At 29.8% G+C, this 11,457-nt stretch overlaps 2 protein-coding genes and 1 non-coding gene across 4 annotated transcripts in view; 2 read left to right on the top strand and 1 right to left on the bottom strand.

Annotated features, from left to right (window-relative positions):
* The window catches only part of LOC106789531 (CD63 antigen-like), a 5,572-nt gene extending 859 nt beyond the window's left edge, over positions 1-4,713 (bottom strand). The window contains exons 1-4 of the mRNA XM_014753828.1: positions 4,525-4,713; positions 4,221-4,312; positions 293-481; positions 43-213 (exon numbers count right to left, since the gene is read on the bottom strand). Of these exons, the coding sequence (XP_014609314.1) occupies positions 43-213; positions 293-481; positions 4,221-4,295 (435 nt within the window). The 5' untranslated portion in view covers positions 4,296-4,312; positions 4,525-4,713. The remainder of the gene's footprint in view (positions 1-42; positions 214-292; positions 482-4,220; positions 4,313-4,524) is intronic.
* Trnas-uga lies at positions 2,550-2,631 on the top strand. The gene has a single exon. It is a non-coding gene; the product is annotated as a tRNA-Ser (tRNA).
* A 4,353-nt stretch (positions 4,714-9,066) lies between the features above and the next one.
* The window catches only part of LOC106789268 (CD63 antigen-like), a 14,476-nt gene continuing 12,085 nt past the window's right edge, over positions 9,067-11,457 (top strand). For both annotated transcript variants that reach the window (XM_014753348.1, XM_014753356.1), the window contains exon 1: positions 9,067-9,421. In XM_014753348.1, the coding sequence (XP_014608834.1) occupies positions 9,359-9,421 (63 nt within the window). In that variant the 5' untranslated portion in view covers positions 9,067-9,358. The remainder of the gene's footprint in view (positions 9,422-11,457) is intronic.

Consider the following 11,457-nt stretch of genomic DNA (forward strand, 5'->3'; position numbering starts at 1 on the left):
ATAAAAATTAACATATTATAAAAATAATAAAAAATACATTACATTGTATTGAAGTTCGTCCCAAAATTGAGTGATCTCTGCACTTTGGTTATACTTCGGTATAGTAGCTTTCATCTTGTTTTCAAGAACTTCGCCTGCATCTGATCTCAGAACGTAACCAGCAATTCCGGCAGAGAGTTCGAGTATGAAAATAAATATTAATAGCCCCGTGAACTGTGTGAAGAAAAAAAAATTCGTTAGATAAGATGAGAGTTTTAAATGTTATTGTTTTTTGTTTTGTTTTAATACTTACGGTAAGCAGCATGCAATAATTTTCTTTCACGGCACCGCAGCATCCGAAGAAAGCAATGAAGAAGATAATAATACCGATCGCTATCATCAACGATGGTACCGACAAATATTTATTGTCAAGGATGTGATTGTAATTGTAATAAACCGCATGAATAGCCGTACCTAAGACCAGGAATACTATTCCCGTCATCTGAAAATAAATAAAATCCAAAAATAAACGTAATGCTTCGTTAAACGGACGTTCATCGACGTATATACAATTAAAAAAAAAAAGTAAGAAGAAAGATTATGTTAAAAAATAAATACTCACGAATATTCATATTCTCGTCGTTAATAATAATAAAATAAAAAGGAAACACAAAAAATACAAGTTATAACTTTACGATTGTAACAAATTAATATTAACGCGGATAAATATTTTTTCTATTTAATTTAATGAATAAATTAACAAGATATCCTAACACAAATAAAATTTTTATAAATGTTATATAAATATTAACTTTACATTTCGCACACAGGGCCTAGCGAAATATAGATACAGGTCTGTTTTTATGAAACAGGCTCAAAACTTTTCAACCTACTCACGTAGGTATATCTAATGTATAAAAAAGTAATCATTTACAATTAGATACATTGATTAAAAATATATATTACATACATGATATATCATAATGATTTAAAATATGATAATACGAGACTCTTTTTATTAATTTTTTTTTCTTTGTTTTAGTTTTGTTTATTACAAATTACGTGGAAATTTTCGCGGAAGTTATGCGAGCAAAGGTGGCGTAACCATTGTAGTATATTTTACGAGCTCAAACATTACATCGTTAATAGATTCCAACAACTTTTATTTATTCAATGTGTAACGAGTACTGTTAATTATTTAATCAAGCGACACACAAAATGTTCCATTTAGAATCGTTCGCTTTTCAATTAATCGATAAAATACTAACATAAGCGAATTCTTCTTCATTCTCTTTCTCTCTCTCTCTCTCGTGATAGATTCTCGCCATTTTAAAATTGCATTATTTAAATTAGCAAGAAAGTGATATTCTCTTTTTTTTTTGCAACTTAATCTAATTCACATGACTTAGAGTGTTGGGGACATGTTACTGATCATTTATATGGCTTCTTTACCCTCATTTTCTCTGTCTTATCTTTTTCTTTTTGCTTTTCTTTTTTTTACTATTTAGAATTATCGTTAACAAGATAATATTCACATATACAAACGTTAAGCATACGCGTGTATGTATTTTTTAAGAACAAGTCTATATTGTTTATCGTGATATCGTAGACTAAACAAAAAAGACACATTTCTTTATCGTTAGATTAACTAACAAACGTTATTTTTAATGATGCAACGAGGAAGAAGGAAAATTTTAAGATTTTCAACGATCGATATTTTCAACAAATATTAACGTTTCATCGAATAATTATTGCTCGAATCATAATGGGGGGAGTTAGAGAAAAATGAACTTGATATATAAATTATCATATGCTATTTCTATCTTCAATAATACTTCAAATGTTGAGTCATGCAACCAAGCAATGCTTACAAATATCATTTTTCGAAGAAATATATCAGGTTTATCAAGGGGGAGAGAGAGAGAGAGAGAGAGAGAGAGAGAGAGAGAGAGAGAAAAAAATAATTAGAGGTTAGAATTTTTCAATATAAATTGAAAGTATTGATTCTTCGTTTACCAATGATAACATTTCTTTTTGACTACGCCATCTTGCTTTCGTGGCAATTAAGTATTTCTAATTTATTATGAACAATGAATAATTGAAGAATAAATCTTTCCCTTAATCATTATCATTTTCGGTCCGCCTTTCTTGTACTTAAAATAGTTTTGTCGTTGATAAACATACAGAAAATAGAAATATCTATTATTCAGATAACCTATAATGAACTAGTAATATTCTGAGCATTTTGATTAACATTTCTAAGCAATATAAAAGCATTAATAAACGAAAATGCACATCTTGACGTAAAATGTAATAAAACGTAAAAATAAAAAAATAAAAATGTTCACGTTCGTGATTTCGTATAAAAAAAAAAAAACAAAAGAAAATAGAGAAAAATAAAAAAGAAAATAATTTATTAATTATAAAATTATTCATTAATAATTTATTCGTACGAGAAAATTTGCACAACAGTGCGTATTATTTAAATGCGTTTTATTCGATGTTATATAAAAGAACACAGTTGGTCTTGAAGTTGCTTTTATACCGAATAAGACAAGCAACTCACATGAGCTGCGGTGTCCGAGCGGTTAAGGAGATGGACTTGAAATCCATTGGGTTCTACCCGCACAGGTTCGAATCCTGTCCGCAGCGAATTTTTTTTTTTTTTTTCAATTTTTCTTTAAAATTCAATTTTTCTCTCTACCCTATCTTTCTTATCTGTTAAAGATAATATTTTATTTATATTCTTAAACCGTAATAAAAATATATATATATATTCAGTTATATAAACATTTCCGTGCGCGCGCGCGCGCGCATGTAGATACGAGAGTATATAAAATATCCATATAACTTCGAAAAGTTAATAGAAACTGAAAGATAATTTAAAATAAAACTATCCCTACGGCAAGAATTTTTGTTTACATAATAAAAATGGCCAAACTATCATAGATGGATCGAAGCCGGAAAAAGGATAATGAAAATAAAATCATCATCTTGAAAATTTCATGCGTCTGACGATCTTTCGCGTAGCCAAAATTTACCGAGAACAATATTAAATAAACAAACTACGTCACTCGCGCCGAATAATCTTCGCCATATCTTAAATCGAACGATAAAAATATACAAAGAAAAAGAAAAGACAATCTTGAACGTTTCCATCTTTACGTTTGCGTTCTCGTAACATTGGCTGCATCATACACTACCGTACCGTACCGCGTGTTTTAACGAAAATGTTAAATATGGAACGAAAAATATGGCGTTTGGTGTAGCGAAACCGTGTAGCATTAAAACAAACAAAAAAACAGAAAAAGAGAAGAAAAAATAAAAAAACGAAAAAGATTTCTCTTACTATATATATATATATATATATATCTGCCGCGAACAAGAGTCAACGTCAGAAGACCGGTTTTCTTGGTGGTAAAGAGTTAACCTGGTATTCAGAATCCTTTTTTGTTTTTAATTTTTTTTTTTTTATTACTTCTCGTCTTTCTCTTTCTTTCGTCCCGTCTTTCCCTATTTGTTTTTCGTACATGCCAGACAAAAAAAAAAAAAGAAAAAAGAAAGAAAGAAAGATTTCGACTTGGGGTTTTCAAAGTTGGTTACATGAATCGATAACAATTATCTCGTATGATGAAAATAATGATAAAGAAAAAGAAGAAGAAGAAGAGAAGATAAGAGAAGAACAAGAATGAGTATAGAAACGAAACGGAGAGACGTATTTTCCACGTGATTCATACATTTTTCTCTTTCTTCGACGTTAAAAGTCGAGAATAATTTTTTTTTAAATAGCAACAGAACACAAAAGTATCGGTTAAACCACCACTAGCAACAGCAGCCAGTGAAGCTGGTGCAACGATCTCTTTCACCTTGAGAAAGAATAAGACTAAAAAATATATTCGAGATGCAGGGAGTCTTCGGCGGTGTTTGACGTACTTGCTTACACATACATATACACTCGTTGTACATACATATATATATATATATATATATTATATACGACTTCTCGTACTCGTGGCACTTCCAATGATATATATTTCAGAGAATTATTGCGACGTATTTATCTATTTCTATCTCACTCTACTTATTTATCTACGTCTCATTCATTCTCTCTCTCTCTCTCTTTCTTTCTATATCTCTCTCTTTATCTTTCTCTTTTTAGTATGCACTTGCACTAAAAAAAAAAAACCACTTGCACGTATTTATCGGCTAAATCCCGATTCGTTCGCACTCAAAAAACTTACCACAAAGGCTAAATTGAAGATAAACATAAGGTACTTGACGCATTTCGAACTAGACGATAACTTCATCGATGCCATTGTGTCGGCTATGTTACCTGCGTAGGAAAAATAAAAAATAATGTAATGCAAGATATATCGTTAATGTAAAAGGGTGGAAGTTAAAATAGAAAAGAAGACACCAAAAACATTTATCGTGTTCACCGTGTCTGGAATACTTGGATATAATAAAAAAAAAAAAAAAAAAAAAAAGGATAAAAGGATCAGGCTTACTCTTTCTTTTTTTTTTTTATTATTTTTTTTTGTCTACCTCTGTCTCCCTCTCTTTCTCTCTCACTCTCTCTCTTTCTTTCTTTCTCTGTCTCTTTCTAATCGAAGTGTCTTGCTGATGGAAGGAATATACACTGATTGTGTCAGAAAAGTATAAGCAAAAACCAGAATGAAACGATGATAATCCCGCTAAATAAGATACTATCGATAGTCGTACATTGGTCAAGCGAAAATGCTCAACTGCACATGCGCACTCGCTACGTTGTATCCGATCTTTTGCGAATACAACCGAAATTAAACGAACGATTCCTCGTAAAACACGCGGGCTTCCTAAGCTTGTTTATGCATGTACGTCGCGTAACTACTTTGTCTCTCTCTCTTTTTTGTTTTAAATTATAATATATAATATTATTTGAGTTTTTAATTTTAAAAGTGAAAATGTTTCTTTATTTAAGACATACTCGACAATGCAATAATTGCGTTTATGTATGTATATTTGTAATTTTGTTAATTTTATTTTTGTTATGCAAAATTTTTATTGATGTGTGTAATTTAAAAAGTAGTATATCAACAAAAATATAGAAATCTGCTATTATTTACAGTAGGTAATTTTCAAAAATAGATATCTACTGTTATCGAGTTTTGATAAATTAAACATCTACTATTACAGACAGTTGATAAAACAGGAATCTTTTATTACCTTTTATAAAATGAGTCTAATATTATTATAGGAATGGGATTTGTCCTGAGTCTTCGTATACAAAAAATTGATAATATATAAGGAAGGGTTGACACGAGGTTAAAGAGAAGGGTGAATTAGTTAAGACTTATGTTTGTTGACAAATTTTATTAACGAATATATTATTTCGGATCTACAAATTTCTCTTATTTTCCGCCATTTTTTATTGCTTTTATAGATCATTTTCGAGACAACAAATACTGAAAATAGTAAATGAAAAATTTTAAACATTTTAATTTAAATATAAAAATTTTGATCGCGTATATAAATTTGATTTATATACACATTGGACAGTTAACAGATTTATTCTATTTATATGTTTTTAAATAACATCTCCGTGTAACCGAGTTATAGATATTTGTTACGAGTTAGGAATGATTTATCGTAGAAAACACTTAACATTCGTACAATCCTGATACCCAATGAGAAAAAGCGCGTGCGCGTGCATCGAGCACGCATGCACGTTTATATGTTGCAATTATATAAGGGTTTGCAATGATGGGGGTCTTTCTGACGTGGCCGACATTGCCTAGGAAATTTTCTAAGCCACGGCATGTTGCGTGTAATAGATTAGTTCTACCTGGTGTTTGGATCAATGCCATTATGCTATTAGTTACTAAATACAGGACAACAATGTATTTAAATATCTGATTAAAGTTTTCTTTTAAACAACTTTATATATATATATATAGAAGAAAATTCGTATTCTATCCAATCCATTATAGTAATTTGACGTAGACATATTGAGTGTCTTGATTTAATCATTTTATATTTAATAATAAGAAAATTGAGATCTGAGACAAATGGCCGCTGATTAATTCCTATAAATAAATTTGTATTACCTGATGACGCGAACATCTTTGGTCACGTTGGCGACAATAGTAATTTCTTCACTCGAATAATCTTTGAATAAGAATTTTAATAACACTTATTAAAAATATATACACACGTATGTATATATATATATACATAAGAAAAATATCTTATCAATATAAATGAATTGTACACCGAAGTAATTAACTACATAATAATTTGAACAATATGTCCGACTTAAAGAACTATACCGTGAAGTTGCCGTTTTAATAATATATTATGATCTCGATATTATCTATACCATATCTGCATTTTAATAATGAATGATGATTCATCATATCGTGAAATACCAAATTAACAATATGTATATTGGTATTAATATAATCGATGCTAATAATACTTACAAAATGATTTAAATACGCGTTTCAATCAGGACAGATTACTTTTCTTTTCTTTTCTTTTTTTTTTGGTTGATATCGAATTTCAACGAAGCTTAACAGTTTCCTTCGTGTTAGAAAAGCGAAGCCCCTGAAAATGAACGTTCTAACTAACGTCTCGGTTTGCAGAGAGGGAAAAATAGAAAGAGAAAGAGAGAGAGAGAGAGAGAGAGAGAGAGAGGTCAGTGAATTTGCTGTCTGCCACCTACGCGAGGTCTGCAATTAAATTAAAACATACATCGTGTGTGTCGAGAACCATCATATAATTTATTCTCTTTTATCATCGGGTGCATCGTACTCGATGCACACGAGTTTTTCTTTCATCATTCAGACGGTTCATATTCGCATATGTGGTATATGCATATTATACTAATACAAATTTATTTATTTCATAGCACGAGAGTCCTTCTCTAACTTTTCAATATATTTTGAAAAATTATTTTTTCTTTCTTTTGCATCCAACTAACTTTAACTATTGAACTTTTTATCAATTTGTACAAATTTACAAAAGGATGTTGTAAGAAAAAATATATTTTCTATTTAATATGTACGTTTTTTCGGTACTGTATATATGTATGCACTTAACCACGTGGATTTTTTTTTTTTTGTTTAGAAAAGTTTTCCAAATAGACCAATTCAAATTGTAGTAGAAGCTGTATAATTTCTTTTTCTTTTTTACGAACAATTCTATCATCACTCCGAACGGGAAGTTGGGGATATTATAAACAAAATATGTATAAAATATAAATATAAATATCGACGAGAGACTATTTTGCGCTAAAACGAGAATACAAATGCTTGAATTTTCCTCGAAAGTGACAGCTGTTCGCGCATAACTAACGAACGCGTAAAACTAAGAAGGTGTACACAACTAGCTCGTACAGGGTGTTTCAAATGTTTTTCTATAAACTTTTCTCATAATTTATAATCATTGATACACAGTTTTAAAACTCCAATATATTTGCATAAATATATTTTCATTTTATATTCTTTATTGTATTCATATAATATAGTCGATTTTTTATATTATTATATATTTATAGGTCATTTGGAAATAAATTATTTCTCAATGTAACGTAACTTCGGTTCAATGGCACTTCCTTATTTCTGAGTTACGAAGCTCGTTAGACCAATCGGAAGGACGCCACGAGTGACCGCGAAATTCAATTCGTTTGATTCGGGACAAGGGTAAATATCGAGAATATTATCCATCCATCTATTTTACAGACTGGATGTATATTACTTAAATGCATATATACATCTATATGTATGTGTGTGTATATGAAAGATACAAAGTAATATACCATTGGCGAATGTTAGATTTAAATCGATGTATCATGAAAATGGGGAAGGGTGAATGAAGGATAAACCATGGGTGACGAGGGACGATAAGGTATCCCTGTGTTAAAAAGAAAAAAAAAAAAAAATGCAGAAAGAAAAGAAAAAAGGGCAAAGGGGGAATGACAATCGTTCTTTTCGAACTATACCCACCTCGCATAACTAACTTACGTGTATGTATCTATATATACACGTTTTTGTATATTTGTATGCGTGCGTGCGTGCATGTGTGTGTGTGTCTGTACGCCGCGGTAATTGTTAACCAAGGATCCTATTGAATCGAAGTAGGGCTGCCACGAACCAAGTCCACCCTCGTATAAAATGATCAACCGAGCCCTTCGTTATTTTTTGTTCCTTTACGTTTTTTGTTTCCCCTTAAAATAATAATAACAATAATAATAATAATAATAATGATAGTGATAATAATCAAATGTTTTCCTGTATTTTTGGTCTGGTCGTTTCTCATTCCCTGTTTACGATCCAAACGAATATACAAATATTGTTTTATTTATTTTCTAGATAAAATTGTCTCTATTCCAAGTTCAATTAAAATATTGTTAAATATATTTTGTCTGTTTTTCTCTCATAAAGAGTATTAAAATTTGAGAAAAGGAGAGACAAATTGAGGAATAAAATAAGAACGTTCGGGTTACGTTGATAATTAGTTGAGTCGCCATGATGCATCTTTTACCGTCGAGACAGTCCTCAGCATCTGATAGGTGCGCTGTAGTATAAAACGGCAGGGCTGTATATTCTAAGACACAACGTTAACGAACGATAATACAACCAACAACAATACAAAAAATCATGAAGTAATACTATCGCAATTGAGAGTTTATTTCGAAAGCGTCGATAATCGTGATCGTTAGTCATAAATATTTCAACATCTTGCATTTAAAATCGATGATCACGGATCGTTGCACCGTACAATGTCCTTTTAAATTTTCAATCATTTGGACTTCGATTATTTTCAGATTCAACATAAGAAGAAGAATCAACGATAAAAATAAAATTGTATTCCCGCCAGTTACGATTTTTCCTATGATCGATAAACCATAATCTATGAGGATGAACACTAATGGAAAAAAAAGAATAGAAAAACGAAAAAACATTTGAAAAATAAGCAATTGAAATTGGAAAAAAAATCACCAACAGCTTGATACATCCTTGAGCGTGCGCCCAGGTAAATGGTGGTGGGGGGTTAAAAGAGTTGCGCGCGCATCCTGCCATCGTATTGTCGGGTAACACAACAAAAATACATAATTCTAGGCGACACTTCGTAACGAACGTTCGAAGGGGTAGTACCATTCGATTCTCATTCGTATAAGATCGTCGATATAATTCAAAGAAATTTTCATAAATTTTTAAGTGTAAAATTAATTCATTCGTATTATCTGATATCGATATAAACAAATAATTAAGGTGAAACGAGATAGAATAACGAAAACAGATAATAAATATATATATATATATAAATTCATATTAATATTTTCATATTTTTCGCGCCTAATTGAAAATAGAGAGTGAGATTATAAGTGAAGGAAAAAATGGTGTCCGGTACTATGGCTTGCGTGAAATACCTGCTATTCCTTTTCAACTTGATATTCGCGGTAAGTAACGTGAACTAACGGTGTCATTGTACTCTCTCTATATATTTCTTTCTCTTACTCTTTCTCTTTTATTATTGACGTTTTATAAAAAGAAAAAGAATTTATTTTGTATGCTTGTACGTGTGTGTATGTAGGTATGTAATCTATCTTTATCTGTTTCTCTCTTTCTTATTTATTTTTTCCTCAAAATTTTTTCTTTTTCTTTTTTCTTTTTTTGTGTAATTAAATTTACATGTTATCTAACGTAAGAAGAATATTCATGATGTGGGGATTATCTTGTTACTCATTTGTTTATTTTCTTGATTTTATATAAGAAATAAATATTATGGTACGTTAATATTATGTTTATATATATATGTTATAGAAATAATAGTATATTATATAGTATAAATATATATTTTTGATAATTTTTTATGGTCAAACTAAACCACGTTACTTCATTTGTAATATTTCGATTAGAATTTTTGAATTAAAATATTTTAGAAATTTAATATCTCGAATGAAAATTTTTTCTTCTCTCTCTTATCACATATTTTGTATTTCTTATTTTCTATTTATAAATCAACAAATTATAAGAATTATATTCAGCAAGATAATATTTCAAAAAATTTCAAGAATAAGTATAATCTTATTATACTTTTTTTTCTCCTTTTTTTTGTTTCTTGTTTTCCTTCTTTTCATTTTTTATTTTTACAGTCGGTAAGAGACAAAGAGAGAGAGAGATAAATCATATCTGGGGGGTTGGGGTGGGGTGTTGAGGGAAAGGAAAGGAAAGGTAAATAAAAAATAAGTAAAACGAGAACACTTTTAATGTTGGTAATCATTCGTTTGTAAAAAAAAAAAATGTTTATTTCCCTTATCATCGATTATTTTTTCTTTTTTCTTTGGTTTTAAATCATTGCGTGACTCATTCATTCGTCGAAGGAAAAGTTTCTTCTCCACCGTTCGTCGTTCGCTTTCTTCTCTCCCGATAGGAAATGGACGAACCCATGAGAAATGGTTGGTGTGGTGTGGTGGGTTCCTGTCATGGTTGTGTGTGTAGTAGTAGTCACCGAAGTGGAAGGAAACAAAAGAAAAGAACTTACAAGAAATGTGTAGGCTGTGTGTAACCACTATAATATAACTATGACCACATAATATTGTAACTTTGCTTGGTTACTAAAAATAACTATGATGCTAAAAATTAATGATATTTTTGTATTTAAAAAAAAAATACAAAAAACGTTTTATTCTATCTTTGTTTTTTTTTTTTTTAAAGATTTTATTTTATCTTATTTATTTATGTTCGATTATAAGAAATCATATTTTGATAATTTTATGATCTCAAGTTGTTGAACAACATTCGAATACGAGAGACTTTGTATTCTTAATTATTAATCATATCTCTCTCTCTCTCTTAGTATTTTTATTTCTATTTTTATTTCTATTTTATTTATAAATTTCTCATTTTATTTTTGAAAAGCACGTACGTAATTTTATCAAATGAAACCGCATACGAACGCGAGGTATGTATCTCGTTTCCTGATAATGCATTTGGTATATCTTCATATTTGAATATATTTCATTTCATTTATTTCCATCATTTCACGGGTTTAATGTGATCATTTTAATAATCGCATCGTTGAATTGAATTACGTGCGAATTAAAGATCGTTCCTTTCCTTGCAATTTAATTACATTTTATTTCCAATTTTTTTTCTCTTTTTATGTGTTTGTGTGTGTGTGTTTTTTATTCTCTTTTTTCTTTCTTACTTCGTTTATTTCAATTTCTCGCGACCATTTGAATTAAATCGAATCATGAAAATAAATCAAATCGATTGGAACGCGTCCGATTGAATTTACGTACTCTTCTCGAGAGATATATAATAAAATTGAAAAAAAAGGACGCGATAAATAAAAAAAAAAAAAAAAAATAATAAGAACAATTCTATTCGATCGATAACAAAACGTTAATGAATAAAAAATGACAAAGGCTTCCTTTCCGGTTCTAATCGATGTCTCTTATGTACATAAATTACATTTATATAGATGTGTTAT

This window comes from Polistes canadensis, unplaced genomic scaffold, assembly GCF_001313835.1.
Source record: "Polistes canadensis isolate GaletaPanama2010 unplaced genomic scaffold, ASM131383v1 scaffold_6, whole genome shotgun sequence".
NCBI classification, from domain to species: Eukaryota; Metazoa; Arthropoda; class Insecta; order Hymenoptera; family Vespidae; genus Polistes; species Polistes canadensis.